Below are 22,080 nucleotides of genomic sequence, written 5' to 3' on the forward strand. Positions count from 1 at the left end.
TGGAGTACTGAATTATTTACAGTGGTTCAAGTTAAACCTGGGACCCGTAACACATATATAATAAAAGATCACCGAGGAGAAATTCTCAAAGGCAGGTTTTATGAAGAAGAACTTAACAAAACTAAGCAACCCGACACATATCTTATAGAAAAAGTCATCCGCAGAAAAGGCAACAAAATACTGGTGAAATGGCTAGGACTCCCAGAACACATCTGGATCGAGGCAGACAAAGTGATACTATGAACACCTGGGATGTTATAAAGAGACTACCAGATCCTGAACAGCAGACTAAAAGAAATGGCAAGCTGTTGCCTGATAATATTAGATGTCTTATTGTTGGACCATCGGCTTGTGGTAAAACTACACTAATGATTAATAATTTTTTATTGGCACCAACTGGTTAGACTGGAAAAACAGGCACTTGTATGTCTTCTCTAAGAGCTTGGAACAATTAAAATATCAGCAGCTGATGAAGCTATATGATGGACTGGATATTGCCACTTTTGAATCAGATGTTAAGCCACTCCATGACTGTCTTGATAATTCTGTTGTTGTATTTGATGATATTATATTGGAAAACCAAAACAAGGTTAGAAATTTTTTTACACAGGGCCGACACAAAAACATAGATTGCTTCTACCTGGCACAGACTTTTTCTAAGATACCAAAACAGCTGATAAGAGACAACAGCAATTTTATATGTGTGTTTCATCAAGATCATACCAACCTCAAACACATACATGATGAATATGTAGGTGGGGACTTGAGCTACAATAATTTTTCTAAGTTTTGCAGTAGGTGCTGGAACCAGGACAGTTATGGGTTTGTCACAATTGATATGACAAGGAAACCCAATAGTGGTAAATATAGAAATAAAATTAACAATTTTCTAGACATTGAAACATATATAAATAACCATGAAAAGACCAATTATTGATGATCTTAAATTAAGAGACTATCTTGTAAAAAGATTTAAGGGATGGAAAATAGAAAACCGAGGTATCTATGAACAACACAAGCGCACAGAACAGCCTATTATTGATGCTATTAGTGAACTAGGTAAAAATATCAAAACTGTTACAGAGCAAAATCAAAATTTGATCACAGAGCTTGTACCTGTAGCTGCTAGGAACATATTAGATTATCCAATCACCCCACTTTCTAGTATTCATACACCTAGTCCTGTTCCTCCTCGAAGAATTGAAGCTACTCAGGATCCTATTGAATTGGGTCTTCTTGCTCAAAAATATTTAAGCACACCTAAAGACAACAAAGATGAGGTTTTTGGTTTACATGCTGACACAGAGCTTGATGGTAGCATCATACATAGAATTGGCAATTTTAGGGTAACATTTATGGGAGATGATCTAATAGTATATTCAGAATCTCATCTTGGAGAAAGAGGTGCTTTTGTTAAGTATCCTGGAACACCTGGATTGTGGGAACTGATGACTCGTAAGAGACCTGGCAACTATACAGATCAAGACTATGAGCACTACAAAGAAATATTAATAAAATCAGATGCCCTATACCAGAACAATGATCCCACACAAAAAAAGAGTCAAGTCTAGCAGTGGAGCAAAATACAACAATTTAATCAAGCCTATATGGTCACAGATCAAGACAGGTAGTGGGATCAAACAGTATAATACCCTGCCTAAAGAATTTGTCTGGGTTGACGATGTCAGGAAACTTGTAGATAGGTTGCTGGTAATAGCTGGGGAAGAAAATGCTGGTAACCACAATTTTTACAATGAAAAGGTTGGAATTATGGACATGATAAGCACCAAATTGTCTAATTTTATAGTTAATGACACTAAGGGCATTGGATATCTTATAAAAATTATTAATACTCTACTACCTAAATTTTGGAATATCTCTGAGGGTCGAGGGTTGGTTAATGACATAATAAACAAGCTGCCATTTGAGCTACACATACCAGGCTATCAGTATTGTGGTCCAGGCACCAAACTAGATCATAGACTAAACAGAGGTGATCCTGGTGTTAATCCACTAGATGCTGCTTGTAGAGACCATGATATAGCATACAACACACATACCGATCTTGACAAGCGACATGTGGCAGACAAAAAATTAGAAGAAGCTGCATTTGGTAGATTTGTAATCAAAGATGCTTCTTTGGGTGAGAGAATAGCAGCATTGGGGACCACCAAAGCTATGAACACCAAACAAAAACTGGGGGGGTTGTAACAGATTAAATAAATTAGCTATAATTTAATTGAGGTAGTTAATCCCAGAATATGTATATAATGAACCAAGAATGAAGGCCAATGGTGTTATGTATCAGATACCTTATGCAGGTCTTAAATCTCTTAAAACTATTGATAGTCTTCTAACCAAAAAGCAGCGCAAGAAAAAAAGCTCTTGTCTTGTCAAGGGCCATGGTATGAAACTATTACTTAGTACCCCCCAATTAAAAAAATTACAACAATCTAGAAAAAAATCACATATAGGTGGCTTCATATTTAGTATCCCAGCTATTTTAGCAGCTTTGGGTGCTGTAGGGAGCTTGGCTGGGGGATCGGCTGCCATAGCAAAAACAGTAATAGATGCCAAGAAGAATAAGACAGAATTGGATGAACAAATGCGCCATAATCTGGCTACAGAAAAACAAGGCAAAGGTGTTAAGAGAGTTATGAATAAGTTAAAACAAACAAGAGCCGCTTACCAACCAAGATATTGAAGCTTTAATCAAGCCACTAGGCATCAAACATTTTAGAGGAGTATACATGTCTGATTCTTTACCAGAACAACCACTGAAAAAAGAGTGTGGCATAGTCAATTTAGATAAGTATAAAAATCAGGGCACTCAGTGGATCTGTTATCTTAAATATTTAAACAATGAGGCATTTGTGTTTGATTCATTTGGAGGTATTCCACCTGAGAATTTAGTAAAATATCTAAAATCAACTAATCTTTATTACAATAATGCCCGTATTCAAAACTTCAAAGATGTTAATTGTGGACATCTGTGTTTATCTATTCTTAGATATCTGTCTCAAATAAATAAACCATCAATTGAAAATTTTCAAAAAGCTTTGTGGTATCTAAAACATTATGGGAGTATTCCATCTTACCAGCCAAAATTCAATATTGAAGCTCAGACTACATGATGATATAGTATATCCCAAAACAATAGCTCTTAGAGCATTCTATGGCATGTATTTGATCCCTAATATTACACACCACAACAACAAGATTGCAGTTGGTGACCAAAAAATTGTCATCACTCCAGGGCAGTATAATCTGTCTACTCTAAATGCTCAGTTACCCAGAGGTATAGTATTAACTCAAAATTCTGTTACTCACAGAGTAGAAATTGTGTCTGCTACAGAAACAGTAGATCTGGGTACTATAGGAGAGCTATTAGGATTCCAGAACAACACAAAACTTGAACCAGCCATTAAACACACTGCTATTAATATACCTAAATTCTTAGCCATAGAGACACTAAATAATCACTGTAATGTGGCCGAGGGTATGATCACCAAATCAGATGGCATTGGCACTCACAAACAAACTGGCATCATTGCAACATTCAAACCTAATTCTGAATTTATGGAGCCAATCATCTACACTCCATCACCAACATTATATTTTCCTGTGTGCCATAATAGAATAGACTACACTGAGTTGATGGTCACTAATGAAAAAGAAGAATTAGTTGATTTTGCTGGAGCCACAACAACTGCTATCATAGAAATTAATATTTAAATAAAAATACATACAAAAAAAAATAAATAAATAAATAAAATGGAAAATATTGAGAGTTATGAGCTACAATCATTCCCCCCAAACCGGAGGACCTTTGCAAATTTAAATGAAGCCAACACAGAGATTGAGGTTGACCTTGATGTAGGAGATGGCTTTATACACCCTCACAGAGCAGACCTATATATCAAGTTTGATGTTGTAAAGCTCGATGGTACAGATTATCCGGCTAACTCAAATATAAGACTGGTAGACAATTTTGTGCCACATCTGTTCTCTGAAATCGAGATTAGAAAACATGGTGTTGTTATAAACAGAGTAGACTACCCTGGTATTACCTCTACAGCTTTGGCCACACTAAAATTATCCAAAACCGAGGCCTCTTACTACAAAATAGGTGGATTTGAGGCTGGTGATAAAATAATATCTAAGAGCCACACAGTACTATTTCCTATGCGCCTGTTGCCAGGATTCTTCTCAGATTACAAAGATATTATGTGGAAGGGTGGTTTAAGAATTACATTTAGAAGAGCTGCTAATGATAATAATGCTTTAATGAGGTATAGTACATTAAATTCTACTGGGGCAGCTCTGCCTAATACTCTACCTGATGAAGACAAATGCCTTATTCAGACTATGGAGCTAAGAATTCCGGTTGTTGAATATGAAGCCAGCTATGCTCTTAAATACAAAGCAGATATACTAAAAAATCCACAGGTGCCTTTACAATTTTATACATATCAATGTGTCCAGAAGCCTGCCACTGGTAGCTATTATGAATTTGATGCTACAAACTCATTCTCCGGTATACAATATGACATGCCGGATTTTGTGGTGGTACTGTTTCAGACTGGAAGAAACAATAATCAAGAAAAAAATTCAAGTAAGTTTGATAGCTGCAACATCAAGAACATATATCTTAAAAATGGCAGAAATGAGGTGTTTCCTAGAGAAAATTATAATTTAAACATGTCCAAGGATGATTTTCTTAAATTATATGAGGCATTTACAGCTTACAAAAGGGTTACAATTGGGAATACTGACATGTATTACTCACCAGATGAATTCAAAGCACAGAGACCCATGTTTGTCATCAACACCTCAAAAAGGAAACAGGTTGTAGTTAATGACAGGACAAACATTAAAATTATCTGTGAATTCCATGATACACTCCCTGCCGACACTATATGTAGTGTTATTCTTATAGGTGAAAAATCATATGTTTATGATGTAAGAAATGAGAGAGTCACAGAGCAATTCTAGAAAACCTCTGCATAATACATTGTCTTAGTACTAGATAAACAAGTTGGGCCTGGTATCCAATTAGAATATTCAAGTTATCATATTAATACTCTAAACTTAAACTAGAAATAATTGCATATAAACCGGAAATAAATATGTATAGATATGGGTATATGTATAGATAGGTATATGTATGCGTGGGTAAATATATGTAGGTGTAGGTGTGTATGGGTAGGTGTGGGTAGGTGTGTGTGGGTAGGTGTGGGTAGGTATATGTATAGGTGTCGCTCTTAAGAGCATCTTGGCTTAGTTTTAAGTGTGGCCAAAACAGTATTGAGAAAAACATATTTTTAACAAATTTATAAACAGCAATTTTAGCAAATTCAGGTTTGGCCACATCAATTTAAGGGGGGTCATCTTTTCTCGGAAGCTTTTTTTTACAAAAATCATAGGTTTTACACAGTAACAATAAAATTTTATAGACATTTTGCCTTAGTTTTAAGTATTTCCATTCAGTCAAAACACCTCATCATTTATCGCCCCAGTAATATCATCAATTACACTACTTCGCTCCTACACAGCCTATATTGCAACTGGCTCTAATGGTCCTTCGTGGCTTTGTTCACTTTGTCTCTCCGGCTACTTCAGTCATCTGCCGGCGTTTAAGTCAAACCAACAATCGCGACTGTTACAATTGACCCGTGTTACATTTGACCCCGGTCTCCCCTACTGTAATCTTCATTAGTATTTATGTGTACACTTTTGGAAATTGGTGCCCCCCCCCCAAAAAAACTGAATCCTGGAACCGTCCCTGAACGAAAGTATGCAGCACTTTTTATATATCTTTGTCGCACACTAAATCCGCAACGAACTATAAAAAAACAATTTTCTCTGCCAGGCCATACAAACTTTCGTCATATCTAAAGTGGGATGCTAAACTCTTAATTCATGGAAGAACTCCTACCACAAGTCGATTTTGTTCTTCTGTGCATGCAAATGTACAGCGTATATCGTTGCGCAAGCTCCTACATGCATTATACATTGCAGATGCACTGGAATATGAGTTAATTGCAAGCTTGGTTTATGGCATGATGGGCATAGTCTTCGAGAATAACCTTGGTTGAAGTAGACTCTTGCACGCAGATAAGCTAGACGAGACTGAATAAACAGTTTATAGTGGGATCTCAACCAGTAAAACACTTTTCAACACTTTTAAATCACTACGACGCCAGGTGTTCCGCTTTCGAACTGGCCTGGACATGAGCGTTCTTTGTGACTGTCCCTTCATCAATTTAATCATATTATCATTCATCCTCATCCTCGCGATTAGTAAATGGTGGTAGGAAAATGACGCTAAGTAACAAAAATCAAATCAATTTTTTTTCATTCTCTATCTCTCTTTTTATCACTTTTCATTTCTCTCTGTCCCCGAAAAATGTTTTTCTTGTGATGACGTCATTACACCTTACACAAGGCTATATAAGTTTTCAGTATTGAACGTCGGCGGCCATGCGAACAGCCCATGCATACATAATCAGACAGACCCTTTGGTTTGTCTTAATAAGTCGCATTGTTAAGCACGATGCTTCATATATTGTAATTTCTATTTTACTCGAACGAGACTAGACGCTCAGAGACTCTCGGTCTCGTCTCGAAAGACTTTACCCCGTGGCTCTGAACGTTGGGTGACAAACTCACGATCTTGTCAGCAATAGTTCTGGGTTCAAATCCTGGCCTGAGCATCGGTATTCCTTTTGGAGTATTCCTCAATCATCTCAATCTAGTCATCTCTCTCTCATGCTCATTCATTCTCTTGTTTATTTATTTACTAGCTGAATACCCGGCGTTACCATTCCGAAAACTGTATGGATTCGACACTAATCTAGGTAATTTCTGGCATTTTATTTTTCACCCCCTCTCACCCCCATGCCGATAGGTGATGAACTTGAAGTTAAACTGCATTGGGAGTGTCACAAAAACTATGGATTCCACACTAATATCGGTATTTTTCGCAACACAGCCTGAATGTTAGACAACCCGAGAAACACTATCGTTGTGCGGGATTGCATAGAGTCACGGATGTATGTTTGTGCGGAATTTAATATCGGTCGTTTTGGATTATTTTTACATGTCACCTCTTCCCACCCCGCCCCTAGGAGTGCCAGGGGTGTCTTACCCCCAAACTATTATTTCCAGATTGCAAGTGATACGTGTACCAGGTTTGGTTGAAATTGGTGCAGGCGTTCGAGAGTTATGCCGGAACAAACAAACATACACACACACACACACGCGCGCATACATCCATTTTTATATATAGAGAGATTTATTTATTAAGTCTTGTTTCTCATTGCAAAGTTAAATAATTCGTAGCCTTTTCTTCCACTTAACCATGTTTACATCGAACTTTTATTATATGAAAATTAGCAAACAGTATTTGAGCCACTACATAAAGGGAAAATATTGAAAAAAAGAAGGAAAAATATAAAATTGTGATACAAAAACTACGTCCAAGGATAAAAGTTTAACCTATACGCACGGGCACGCATGCGCGCGCGGTGGAATTTTGTCTTGAGGAGTTTGTGTTTTTCCTCACTTAAATGTATTTATTTATTTATTTATTTATTTATTTATTTATCGAACTCAACAGGTACATACCTAATTACAGAGCCCATGTGAAGGATACATAGTGAATACAATTACATATATTTCTGTAATATATATATATATATATATATATATATATATATATATATATATATATACACACACACACCTACATAAAATACATTAAAATTATTTCCTATATATATATATACACACACACACACTTGATCACATATTATTTCATTAGGAAATTATGTGTTTAAGCTTAGGTTATTGTGTTAATAGTGGCTTTACTGAGGTCCCTTAGGTTCATAGAAAAGATGTCAATGGTGTTATTCTTGATTAGCAATTTATTGTAACTGGTGCACATTCTCCACAATGGAGATTTCTTTTTAATTTCCGATCTAGCCTTCTTTATAAGAAAAATTTCGTTCTTGAGTCTAGTTTTCGACGACGGGATTCGAACATTTATCTGGCAGAGTAGATGTTCAGCATCTACCTCGTTATTTAACAACTTCCACAAGAATACTATTTCCTGTAGCGTTCTTCTATGGCACAGCTTTGTAAACCGACTTTCATATATTAGGTTGTCGTAGTGTTCAAATGTGGGGTAAACTTTCTGAAATTTGTATTTTAAAAATCTTAGAAATCGTGATTGGACTCTTTCAATTGCTTCACTGTACTTTGCTGTGTCTGTATTCCATATAACAGATGCATATTCGAGTTTTGGTCTTACATACGAATAATACAAAACTTTTAGTGTCTCTATATTCTTGAAATCCCTCCCCATTCTAAGAATGAACCCAAGGCTCTTGAACGCTTCACTAATTATTTGTTCTACGTGTTTATTAAAAGTAAGATTTGAATCAAAATAACCCCTAAATCCTTGACTAAAAAATTTCTTGCTAGAGTATGGTTGTATATTTGATACTGAAATTCAACTGGGTTTTTCTTTCGAGTATATGATACAAAATGGCATTTATTGATATTTAGTGTTAAATCATTGTTTAATGTCCACGTTTCTAAATTTGTAATATCATTTTGAAGTTGAACACTATCATCTTGTTTGCTTATTTTCCTGTAGAATTTCAGGTCATCTGCGAAAAGCAATTTGTGTGAATTTTCAAATGAATCAGGCAAATCGTTAATAAGTAACGTGAAAAGAAGTGGCCCAAGGTTAGACCCCTGGGGTACTCCAGAGGTGACTCTTATCTTTGAAGATGTGTGGCCTTTATACGTCACGTACTGCTTACGGTTCTGCAAATAGGAAGCGAACAATTGGCGCAGTGGTTCAGAAATATTGAAGCATGCTAATTTACTTAATAAGATATCGTGGTTAACCAAGTCGAATGCTTTGCAGAAGTCTGTATATATTGCGTCAACTTGACCTCCTTCGTCCAAGGTTGAACTTATAAAATTGGTAATATCGGAGAGATTGGTCAACACTGATCTACGTGGTACAAAGCCATGCTGAAACGATGATATTACAGGTTTTACGTGAGTAAATATGTAACAGTGCATGATTTTTTCGAATATTTTTGCTGGGGCTGATAATATACTTATTGGTCGGTAGTCTTGTACGTCATTAGTGTTATTGGTTTTGGGAAGTGGACAAATTGCCGTGGCTTTCCATTTTTCAGGGAATTTGTGCTTTGCAAGAATTAAATTGAAAATTAGATACAATGGGTATTTCAACACATCACTGCAACCTTTAACTACATAGGGAGGTATCTTGTCCGGTCCGGCTGATTTCTTAGGTTTTAAATTTTTAATGGCTTTTTCTACGTCTTCAATTGCTATCTCTGTAATATTAAGATTATCCAAAGTTTCATATTGTTTATGGTTAGGCAATACTTTCATGTCGTATCTAGGGGGATCTTTTTTATACACCGACTGAAAATGCTGTGCAAAAGCTTCGACTACTGAACGTTGGTCTGACAACACTTTATCCTTGAACAGTACAGGATCTTTGTTGCTTTTCTTACGTTTATTTGCAACAAACGACCAAAACTGGGTGCTATCTTTGGCAATATTTATTTCCGAATTGGCAACATAACTATTGTATGCATCAGTAATTTCCTTACTAACTATTGTTCGAAATTCGCTAAATTTATTGTAGTGGTATCGAAAGTCTCCCGCCCGTTTTTTCCACTTCTTGTGGTGATAATGTTTCCTACTTATACTTTTAATAATGCTGCTCGTAAACCAACACGGGTACTGTCTTTTGCGGCTTTTCTTTAAGGGGACACATTCATCGAATATATTATATATAATTTCATAAAACACGTCTGTAGCCTGATCAACGTCATTATTTGTTTTCAATACATCCCAGTTCGTGTTAAGCAGTTTGTGATAGATAGATGGAAAGTCGGCCTTACTGAAATTGTACTGTAGATTTCGACAAGTTTTATAGCGGGTTTCTTTGACATGATTAACATCTACTAGCAGCGAGGGATGGTGTGTGTCTTCAGGAACTAGTGGCTGTGTGCTCCGTGTCACTGTTATTCCCTGTCCATTTGTCAAAATCAAATCGAGTGTCTTTCCGTTAATATTCTTTACGTCATTTAGGCTTATTAAGTCAGAGAAGTTTATGAAATTGTGCAATTCTAAATAAGGTCCAGTCGAAGTCGTTAAGTCATAATTGGAGTCAGTTATGTCAGGGAGATTAAAGTCGCCGGCCAAGAGGAGTTTAACTTTACCAGGTTGACAGTGCATTTCTATGAACCTAAAGAATTCGCAGTAAGTATTGTAGTTGCTACCTGGTGCTATGTACACTACACAAATATACAACATCCCAATGCCTTGAATTAACACTTTAACGAGGATGCAGTCTATGTTTGGATCCAATTTGTAGCTTTTCTGCCACATTAAACTAATAGTGACGATGAGGATGAATGATGATGACATGAAAGTGACGAAGGAACACACACACAATCACCCATGCTCAGACTCGTACCCGGAACTTCGACGGCGAGCGACAACTTAATACTCTCGTCCACCGAGCTAGCAAGACGAAAATTGCAGAAAAATACGTAGGAAAAAAAAATCTTTCGCATCTCCAATTGGAAACTGTAACCTTGGTATTAAGCATCTGGTTTCCATTCCCACTCAGCGAAAGCCAAGCCTATATCCGCTACAACAGAATTCGGATATTGCAGGCTCTAAAAGAAACGAAAATTTGACATTTGAAAAGAAAAGTAAAAGATTCTTGTTCATTATCAAGGAGGAAGAAGTTCAGAATATTGAATTTTCCAAGGAAATACCGATAATAAATTAACCTTTGAGAACCGAGGGAGAAAATTTTCTGACGCGTGTATTGGAGATTCTTCGCCTCCGAGTGAACTTTTCAGGAAGAGTGGGTCGGGGTCCCGCCATAAATCTTTGTAGAAAAGTCATATTTAATTTTGAAACGATCACCAACTGCTTGCAAGTAGACAACACAGCGAATCAGCATTTTGCAATGGTTCGTTGTGTATCAACATCTGACAGAAAGACGGATTTATCAATCATTATTCAGCGGATATTCGCTGTGGAATAAGGTGGTATCAGTGAAGGAGAATTACGCTGAAAAGTGAAAGACTGCAATGGCGGCGATTGGATTCCAAAACCGGGGGAGGGAGGGAAGGTGCCAAAATTAGGGGCGCACAGACAGTATATTTCCCTTTGCAGATAAGGTTTAGCATAGTGCAGGGAGAAAAGGGGGGGCAACTGCCCCCCTCGCTCCCCTAATCGCCCCCACTGTGAAAGAACAATAGAATATCTTGGAACAAAAAGTTAGAGAAATAATATATTTTTAGAAAAATAGGAGGTGTTACATTTGTGGCGAACCGGCCATCAAATCATCAAAAAATTATTTCCAAAAATTTTTGAATGTAAGAACGATATTAGAAAAACAGGCCATTTTAAGAGTAAATAAATGTTATGGTTGATATTTATATCGAGTCTATATACCGGTGTGTGTGTGAATATATACGATATATATGGGGAGAGGTGGAAGAATGAGGGAGAACGAAATAAAGAGAGCGAGAGAGCAATGAACAGAAGAAAAGACAACAGGGCCTGCGACGTCATTTCATGGTTGGATAAGAAAATAATATTTTAGCATTTTTGTGCACTCAGAATATTATTAAGAAATATTTAACACTATTTTGAGTCTTTCAAGGTAATGTATTATTATGATGCAAGGATTCTCTTAAAGTCATTCTCACAGTAAATCCTTGCACAAGGAGAGTTAATGAAATTTTCAGGAAGTTTGCATATAGAGGTCCAAAAGAGTTATTTTATTTAAAACATTGATCTATAGAAAACTATTGAATATGAACGATGATAAAACGTCTAATACAGTTTAACCTGACTTATACGTATGTCAAGGTGAATAGAGAAAAATACGTATAACTGAGAATTACCTACAAATCAGATTTTGATACCATGTCATATCATTATTAAAATACTGTCATTGTGTCTTATTTCAAGGAACAATATACATAATACAGGTTATTTCTGTCACAAAGTGGTAAATTAATGAATCTAAAAGTTTGATTCTTAAATATATTACATTTGCCACTTTATTAGTGAACACGTTGATACTGAAATACTACAGTAGACACTATATATGTAAAGAAATCGAAATTCAGTCGAGTCAACGGTGAAACGGAGTATGCTTGGCAAAGTTTCCACGAGAAAGAATATATCCTTTTGATGATTTCTTGTTGCTATTGCTATTCAAGGCGTGGTGCTATGCACAGGGGAACACTTTACTTTTTTTACTTTTTTTATTGTTAACAATAATGATAATATGCCGCTTCGCACTTAAATGGCCGACTTAAGGCCTCGCCACTGAAGATTTCGGGCACGAGTCTTGTCTTGGACATTGAGTAATCCATTTTGAGTGTCTGGTCATCAATTTGCAATGGCAGGAAAGTGACGTAAAATATGAAAAATACAAACAGAATAAGAATAACATTAAGGTGCATTTGATTCCCCACAAATGGTAGTTTATCTTGGAAATGCTTCTGGAGTTTCCTTTTTCCAACTGAATCCGTGTGAAAAGATGGCATTCCTTCCATGCAAAGAAAATAATTTAATTGGTACATTTGCCCCGGCGGGAGAGGGTCTGTGGCAGAAGAGAAGAAAAGAAAACTGTCTCTAGTCTGTGTGTGTGTGAGAGAGAGAGAGAGAGAGAGAGAGAGAGAGAGAGAGAGAGAGAGAGAGAGAGAGAGAGAGAGAGAGTGAGAGTGAGTGAGAGGGAGTGAGAGGAGAGAGAGGAGAGAGAGGGAGAAAGAGGAAGAGGGAGGGAGAGGGAGAGAGGGAGTGAGAGAGTGAGAGAGAGTGAGAGGGATAGAGAGGGAGAGAGACAGGGAGAGGGAGAGAGGGAGAGAGAGTGAGAGGGTGAGAGAGAATGAGAGAGAGAATGAGAGAGAGAGAGGGGGAGTGAGAGAGTGAGAGAGAGTGAGAGGGTGCGAGAGAGACGGAGAGAGAGGGACAGAGAGGGAGAGAGACAGGGAGAGAGAGAGGGAGAGAGAGAGGGAGAGAGAAAGAGGGAGAGAGAAAGAGAGAGAGAAAGAGGGAGAGAGAGGGAGAGAGATGGAGAGAGAGTGAGAGGGATAGAGAGGGAGAGAGACAGGGAGAGAGAGAGGGAGAGAGAGAGGGAGATAGAGTGAGAGGGTGAGAGAGAATGAGAGAGAGAGAGGGGGAGTGAGAGAGTGAGAGAGAGACGGAGAGAGAGGGAGAGAGAGGGAGAGAGAGGGAGAGAGACAGGGAGAGAGAGAGGGAGAGAGAAAGAGGGAGATAGAAAGAGAGAGAGAAAGAGGGAGAGAGAGGGAGAGAGAGGGAGAGAGAGGGAGAGAGAGTGAGAGGGAGAGAGAGAGAGAAACAAATAGAGAGTACAAAGAACACACCACCAGACAATAATAATAATAAAAAAAACATCTGAACATCAGTCTCTAGAGAATACGGTTGGTAATAGGAAAAAAATATATAGAGAAGTTACCCACTTCTCCCTCAACCTAACAGAAATTCTGGCCACTAATTCTCCCCCCTTTTTTTAACATGGCCCCAATTAAATTCACATGCTTCTTTAACTCCCCCCCTCGTCCACTTGAAACCCAGCCGCTCGGTCTCAAATTACTTCCATTTTCGGACACTCGAATTTCCAATTTCTTCTTTCTCCTGTGTTTCTTTTTTTCTCTCCCCTCTCCCTAAATTATTTCCTCTAAACCTTGTTACAAGAAATGATTCCTAATTCGGAAAATGCGCTCTAATGAGTGTAGGGGTTAAGGGAAAAAAAATCCCTCTCCTGTTTCATTAGCTCCAATTGGAGCCCCGTCCCTCCCTTCCCGACTCACTCCGAACACTTCTTTGCAAAGAGTCTTGTTTGGAAAGAAATTAATTTGTTTTCTTCTCTGACTTTTCCTCCAATGTCGTCATCTTTCTTTTTATCTTAGCGCTCTCCTTTCACTAAATGGGTCTCGTCTTCACGTGCGAGAAGTGCTGAATGCGGAGAAGTTGAAGCTGTGATCACGGACCGATGGATGCTAATCAAGAACCTTTCACTGACCTCTAATTGAAGGTTCAATAACGGTCTCCTCGATTGATTGATTGGTTGGTTCATTTTACTTCGCTTTTCTGTAACTATTGGCTAATCACGAAGATGAGGATGAGTAATGATATGATGAAATTGATGAAGGGACACACAAAGAAAACCCATGCAAATACCGGAATTCGAACCCGGAACCCACTGTTGCGAGAGAATACGACATTAAAGCGAATTTCAACATAATCCTGTTGAATCTTCGCTGTTGGTGAAATGTCAATATTTCTGTGTGCTGTTAAATATATCAATATGGTGAAATACAAACATTTTTTCAACTGAAACTCGAGAGAATTCCGGCCTCCCCGATGGCGCAGTGGTAGCGTCATCGCCTTGTAATCAAGGGGTCCCGGGTTCGATTCCCAGTGGAGGCACATAGTGGTTCGGATCCAACTTTAAACTGTAGGTTCAGTCCCGATTAGCCTTACTGTGCATAAAGTGGACTTAAAACAACAAATCAATCCAATCCAATCCAATCCAATCGAGAGAATTCCCTTGTAATGAACGAAGTCAATACTATTATTCGTTGTTCAAAATGTATGTAAAATACCAAGGAAGAACATCACTTACCAAATTAATTTCAATGACTTCGTTCTGAGAAAACTACAAGATTTAATTAGATCCAGTTGTTGACAACTAATTTTAACCTAATTGTATATTTGTCGACGAGCCCACACATAATCAAACTATTACTCTTATGAATATGCCACAATACACTTATTAATATTTAATTTTAAGGATACGTGTTTGTTAATGTATAAAGCTAAAGCAAATAGAAATTATTTGTGTTGGGCAATGATTTTTAAAAACAATATTTACCGGTCCGCCGTCTCACTACTGCTTTACAAATATGGCTGTTGAGTGTTTGTTTTAAGTCCACTTTATGCACAGATTGGCTAATACGGACTAGATCTACAGTTTAAAGTGAGATCCGCACCAGTATGGATATCCACTTGGTATCGAGCTCGGAAATGCGATGGCGTTACCACTACTCTCTTGCATAGGCGTAGCTAGAACTTTATATTTGGGTGTGCAGAAAGAAAAAAAAATGAGGTCTTGTATCTTTTTAATAGCATATTTTGCAACACAATCACTTGGCTCTTTAACTGCCCTGATGTTTGTAAAGGAATATAAATGCACTAAATAACAGTGTTGAAAATTTCTGAATATATGTAGTAGAAAAAAATCAAATTGCATAGAAATTACACACACACAAAATGTTCATAAATGTTACAAACAAATACATCAAAATACATGTCATCTATAACAAGAGACGTCTGTCAAAAGGTACAATGTTCTTAAACTCATCAATAACTTAATTTACATCAATAGACTAAGCTTTTTCCTGTTCGACAAATAGCAAGAGCAGGGCTTCCAATCTATCCTGCTTCTGAGTTGCTCTTAATTTAGTTTTAACTTGGGTAAGCTTGGAGAAAGCTCTCTCACACGTGCAGCTTGTGGCAGGTATAGAAGAAAAGCACTGCAGTACAGAGTAGAATGCAGTAAATATCTTCTTTCTCCAATGACATCAAAAATTTAAAAACGATACACTCGTTTCATCAGCGATAATGAACAAGTTTGTACCAAGTAATGACATTTTCAACTTCTTACAAACTGCCGCTTATTTTCTCTTTTATTGAAATATCTGTCTTTAATTCTCTTTGATAAAGCAGCCCATTAGGGTGTGCCTAGGCACACCCAGCACACCCCGTAACTACGCCTATGATCTCTTGGCCTCTTGTAGACGTTGGCTTGCGCAGACGGATAAACTGACCTATTTCAATAGTTTATATTAATCTAGGCAACACATTATAAACCTCCATCTCATATTCTCTCTGTCTCGTTTACTTTCTTATTCTCCCTCGTTCATTCTTATTTCCCCCTCTCTCTCTTCCTTACCCTCTTTCACTTTCTAGTCCTCTCTCTCTCTCTCTCTCTCGCTCACTGTATCTGGGCCGGTTGCCGCAGCCACCCACTGCAGCCAGGCAAGGAGGAGAGGGATGAAGAAGGCAAATTACAGGTCGCAAGGATAATTTCATTCCGCCGTCTGCTAATGAAAGGCGACTGAATAACCATTGTTCGCCGGACGCCTTGGTCTTGCCTTCGCCCCCGGAAGTGGCTTTAATAGCTTTCCAATGAGTTTCGAGAGTCTCGCAGTTGCGATAAAAATATCGATTAGGATTTGGTTTGCTGATGTGGACGCCGAGGTGTGGGAGGGGGGGGGGGAGTTGTAACATTCGGAACATCTAAACAGCTTGCGTCGTTTTCAGAAACTTATATAAACTAATTCCTCTCTGCGCGTTCTTGTATTGTATTGTGCAACTCTCAGGACAGGTTTGTTACTTACAGCAGTGGCGGGTAGTGCCTATTCGCACAGTCGCACGTGCACACCCAAAGACAAAGATTTATTGAATGATTGGTTTGTTTTATTTTACAAATATTTGTTGAAAAGGGCGACAAGCAAAAGATTCACCAGAACACACACTTGTTTAGAGTTACCAAATAATTTGGTCAAAATTATCAAATTTAGCAAGGGCTATCAAATTTTTTGTTTGCTGTTACCAAACGTGTTTCGTTAATTCAAACAATTTTTTTCTGTGTGCGCTCTTGTGCAAGCAATATCCAACAGTGGTTCAGTGGTTCGCCAAGGCCGCTAAAGTTCCGACATACACCCAGCAATGTTAACATGATATTTTTTTGTTGCATACGACTACGAGGTCGTTTTCCTTTGTCACACAGAGGCGAAGGGAGTTACCATGTACAGCGAGTATTACGGTAACTTTCTGGAGAATCACCTTCGTCCAGCGTTTCGTGGGAAAGGACCAACATTTCTGGCGAGACATCCAATTCTACTGCACGACAACGCCAGGTGCCATGCTGCAAATTCAGTGCGGCCACTGCTTGAGCGGCAGGGTTGGGAAGTGCTAGAGCACCCTCCTTATAGTCCGGACATGAATATTTGCGACTATGACTTGTTTGGAATGCAGTAACTTCGTCCTTCACAATAAAATAAGTAGAGATTTATAAGCATGTAATGTTTGAAATTATACTTGCATACAGATTTAAAAACATATACCTGGTAATAGCAAAGTAATTTGTTTCCATTTTCTAGTGTAAATTTTATGCGTTGTAGAAACAACATGGAATGATACAGAAATGTAAACCCTAAGATATCAGGTCATTGGTTTTCTTCAATTAAAAAAAAAGAAAAATATATTGGCCATTTACGTTTACATAGCAATTGTCACTGCAGATTTTTTTGGAAGCCACCCCTCGGTAAACAGCATCATCGGAAAGAATGTCTGTGTTATCAACATTTTGATTGCGCATGTACACTCGCCTGATCTAGTAGTGTCACAATTCGTTTCTTTCTACAGCATTTTTGCCCAAGGTACAACTTGACAGACATTAATATATCGTTTTTAAGTGCAATTTTCTATTACTTTTACTTAATTTTGCAAAACATAAAGATGAGTGCATCAAAATCGTGCTGTATAAATTACACAGTAAGTATGAAATCGATTACTTTAGTGTTACCAACCCCCAAATATTTTTTTCTAAAATATAATATTTTGTCCCAGCTTTCATGAGATTACCCTTTCTATTTATGGATTTATAGCTGATCTATCTATTCCTAGCGGTTCTTGACTGACAGATAAGCACAAAGCGGAATCAATTGTTGTTACTGAGACCAATTTGTTCCCTCAGACGTTTCAGACAAATGCCAGTAAAGGCATCGGCAGTACGAGTGTTAATTAACGTACAGCCGCAATTGAACGCGCAGGGAATGCTGTCTGGATAGTAATTGGCAGGGAATGACGTGTTCTCTCCGCGGGAGATATATGACCACGGAATGCTCCGGACATCCCATTAGCAGACCCCATCATGTTAAATCCCCGAAATTCAGTTGTAATTGTACAGTGAGAGTCAAGAATGAGTGCACCTCAGGAAACAGGATAGTGGTCGGGTTACATAACATTCGAGGATACGAGGTTTGCATGCTGCGTCGTTTCATGGCACCACGTTTGTGGTAATCGCGACGACGAGGATGAATGATGAAAATATCACTAGGAAAGAGGCAGCCATGACCCAGACCTTGACTCGAACACGGAACCCACTGTTGCGACAGCATACGACGAATTTTATCAAAATTCTGTCCAAAGAATATCTTCAACGTTGGTATCAATATTTATGTATTTAGTCTACTGTTCAATATATTAATATGATGAAATACAAACTTTTTCTCGTCTGAAATTCGAGAGAATTCCAATGTTTAGAACATCGTCTATCAGTTTTTATCAGGAATTCAATTTCTTTGCTTTTGCTCAATTGAGAGCCTCACTTTCCTCAAAATACTTACAGACCGGAAATGGAACTCGCGCTTTTCGATACTTAGAACACGGCCGATTAACAAGCAAATCCAATAACAGTATACTTTTCTTCGCAATTGGAAACACTTACCAATGTGGCTGCGATGACAATGGAGAGGAGAATGACCACTGACATCGACGTCCACGTCACTGGTTTGAAACCAGACGTTGCGTTGGTCCCATTCACGTAGGTCGCATTCTCCGGGTCGTATGCCATGCGATTTCATTCAACCTGCAACGAGAGAGAGAGAAAAATAGTTATACCCAGTGTTTCCAACTGTTAGTTTTGAAAATATACTTTTCTTTTAAAAAACAACATATTACAGCACATTAGCTCATCCACGTCAATTTACAATATGTAATGGTAACATGTGTCTGGGATCAATAAAAAAAAAAATTGGCCTCCATGTTTCGTAGAAGAATGCGTGTAAGCAAGAAATCTGACAAAAAAGGCCATTAATTATTCTCGTGGGCGTCCTGAGTGCCTCCATGGGTGATCGTACCCGGAACCCCTTGATTACAAGGAGGCAGCGTTACCGCTACATAAGGGAAGTCCAATAGCTAGTAATACCATCTGACTGTTTTAAACATCTTCATGTCAGTACATGGGGGAGAGGGGGGGGGGCTGGGAATGAGGGGGTTCCTCAGAACTAAGATATACAGGGTGACTGGTAATTAGATGTATTCCCTGAAAGGGGTTAAAGTAGAGACAATTTGCAATAAATTTGACCATATGATACCCTGTCCGAAAATTAGTAGTTTTCGAGATAATCGAATTTCTATTGTTTTTTTTTAAATTACAATTTTCCACATAAAAAGATGAATTGAGAAAAAACTGCTCATTGTATGGAACTTATTGCAGCGTTTGCTGATAGCTAACAAATAAGTGGTGTGTTGAAAAAAAAGTTTTTCCCAAATAACAATCACATGTAAGTAACGGGTGGGTCTAAACTTACAAGTGATGATAAAAAAATTCACTCTTAGTTTACTTGCAACGTATTAATAACAAAAATGGTATGACACGAAGTGTACAAATTACTTTAATTACTTCCTTGTGTCATCTGCTGCCCAACAAGGTACAAATGTTGCTAACATTCACATTTGTGTACAAAAAATAATACTTCATTCATCTTCATGTGAACGGAATCAATGAACAATACAAGTAAAGAACATTACACGTCTTGCTCAAAGTGGGCACCTCCGTTACGAATGCAGGCACGCAGGTTTTTACGGACATTTGTTCTCTTAACTCGTGATGTGATGGTCTCTTTGATGTGTTGACCAACTGTTAAGATCCTCTCCCTGAGCTCTTCTTGCGAGTTTACCGGTGTCATGTAAACTAATTCTTTCATGTGGCTCCAAATGTAGAAGTCGCAAGTCGCCAAATCGGGGGATCGAGCAATTTTTCCTGCTCCAAATCTTAAATGGCATCACTTATGAACATCGGAGGATCGAGCCGGCCAATCCATTTCTTTGGGTAATTTTCATCCAGCCACTGTCGCACGCCCAGGCAGAAGTATGGATTGGCGTCATCAACAATCATTTGATCTAGCCATTTTTCCTGCTCCAAATCTTAAATGGCATCACTTATGAACATTTTTTGAGGAACGGGACGGCATTGTTGTTGAGGATGTGCCTCTAGCTACAAGACGTGACATGATTTATCAGCATGATGACTGCCCAGCTCGATCCCCGATCGATTTGACGCCTTGCGACTTTTACATTTGGAGCCATTAGTTTACAAGACACCGGTAAACTCGCAAGAAGAGCTCAGGGAGAGGATCTTAACAGCTGGTCAACACATCAAGAACACCATCACATCACGAGTTAAGAGAACAAATGTCCGTTAAAACCTGCGTGCCTGCATTCGTAACGGAGGTGCCCACTTTGAGCAAGACGTGTAATGTTCTTCAATTGTATTGTTCATTGATTCCATTCACATGAAGATGAATGAAGTATTATTTCTTGCACACAAATGTGAATGTTAGCAACATTTGTACCTTGTTGGGCAGCAGATGACACAAGGAAGTAATTAAAGTAATTTGTACGCTTCGTGTCATACCATTTTTGTTATTAATACGTTGCTAAGTAGACTAAGAGTGAATTTTTTTATCATCACTTGTAAGTTTAGACCCATCCGTTACTTACATGTGATTGTTATTTAGGAATTTTTTTTTTTCAACGAACCACTTATTTGTTAGCTATCAGAAATAAGTTCCATACAATCAGCAGTTTTTTCTCAATTCATCCTTTTATGTGGAAAATTGTAATTTTTTAAAAAAACAATAGAAATTCGATTATCTCGAAAACTACTAATTTTCGGACAGGGTATCATATGGTCAAATTTATTGCAAATTGTCTCTACTTTAACCCCTTTCAGGGAATACATCTAATTACCAGTCACCCTGTATACCTAGGTATTTAGCTTATGAACATTCATACGTATCTAGGTAGCAAAAAAAAATCAAACAGCCCGCACCAACAAGACCAACAAGAAGACTACTTTTCTAGGAGTGGTCGATCTTGAAGATTCTAGGTTCAAGTCGCAACCCTGCGACCCATTATGAAAAACATCTTCGACCCTCATCGTCGCGACTTGCCTAAATAAGTAGTAAACGACGTAAAAATAACTATGAAAATAAGAGTGTTGATCTCCCCCACGTGCCTCGGTAAAAGGAAAGCATTACTTTCTTAAGACGAATTTACGTAATCAAATCAACAGGAATTTGTGCTTTTGTAGGAGCGACTATAGTGTTCGCTCGCCCTCCAACCAACGAGAGTACTTCTGTATCTATATTTGACGTTTCTAGAAGGCATCTTCCTCTTTAGCGGGGGGAAACACCTTTGTGAATATTAACACGGCTGTTTACCAGGAGAGTCGGGCAAGTTGAAGCGTGTCAGGCATTATGCAAATAGCTTCCGTTTGGTTGTGAAAAGGAAGAGAACGAGGCGTGTTGGCTCTGTGGTTCCCTGTGAAGTAAACATATCCTGGATAGAAGACCTGGATGGGACGGAGTTGGGGGAACTTCGCAAGAAACGGCTGAACTATTCAGGCACCGCTGGACCTCTGAAGATTGACCAGTTGCGTAGGAATTCGTATTAAAGGGGCTACCGGACTCGTTTCCCACCCGAAAGACGAATCGAACCGGATCAAATATTCAATTTGCCTTGTTTTCTGACAAGAACCCGCATTATCCCATGTGCATCCCTTTTCATTACGTCGCCTAGGTGATTTCTTAATCCACTTGCTGATCTCACTTACCACTGACCGCTGCAAGTTTGAGTCCAGGGAGTTCTTGCATCATTTTCGCTTAAGCAGAAAAGCGACTTAAAAAGACAACAACTACAATTGCATTCTCCTTACGCAAAATAAAGAGTATCCTTAATGGTTATGCTCCAATAACTTGCAACGTTATAGGAAATGTGTATACATCACAGGATACTTCCATACTGTACTGAACAGCGTTGGGAACTAGGCCATTCTCCTGGGGGAGCAGTAGTGCTTTCAAAGATGCGCCAACAAAGTTCCAATTCCACGGAATT

At 38.3% G+C, this 22,080-nt stretch overlaps 1 protein-coding gene across 1 annotated transcript in view; it reads right to left on the reverse strand.

The window, feature by feature from the left end:
- LOC145991541 (putative G-protein coupled receptor No18) overlaps positions 1–22,080 on the reverse strand; it is a 322,406-nt gene that overhangs the window by 53,231 nt on the left and 247,095 nt on the right. Inside the window, exon 5 of the mRNA XM_083127567.1 lies at positions 18,629–18,769. Coding sequence (XP_082983693.1) covers positions 18,629–18,754 — 126 coding nt within the window. The 5' untranslated portion in view covers positions 18,755–18,769. The remainder of the gene's footprint in view (positions 1–18,628; positions 18,770–22,080) is intronic.

This window comes from Lepisma saccharinum, chromosome 8 (genome assembly GCF_977018435.1).
Source record: "Lepisma saccharinum chromosome 8, izLepSacc3.1, whole genome shotgun sequence".
Lineage (NCBI taxonomy): Eukaryota > Metazoa > Arthropoda > Insecta > Zygentoma > Lepismatidae > Lepisma > Lepisma saccharinum.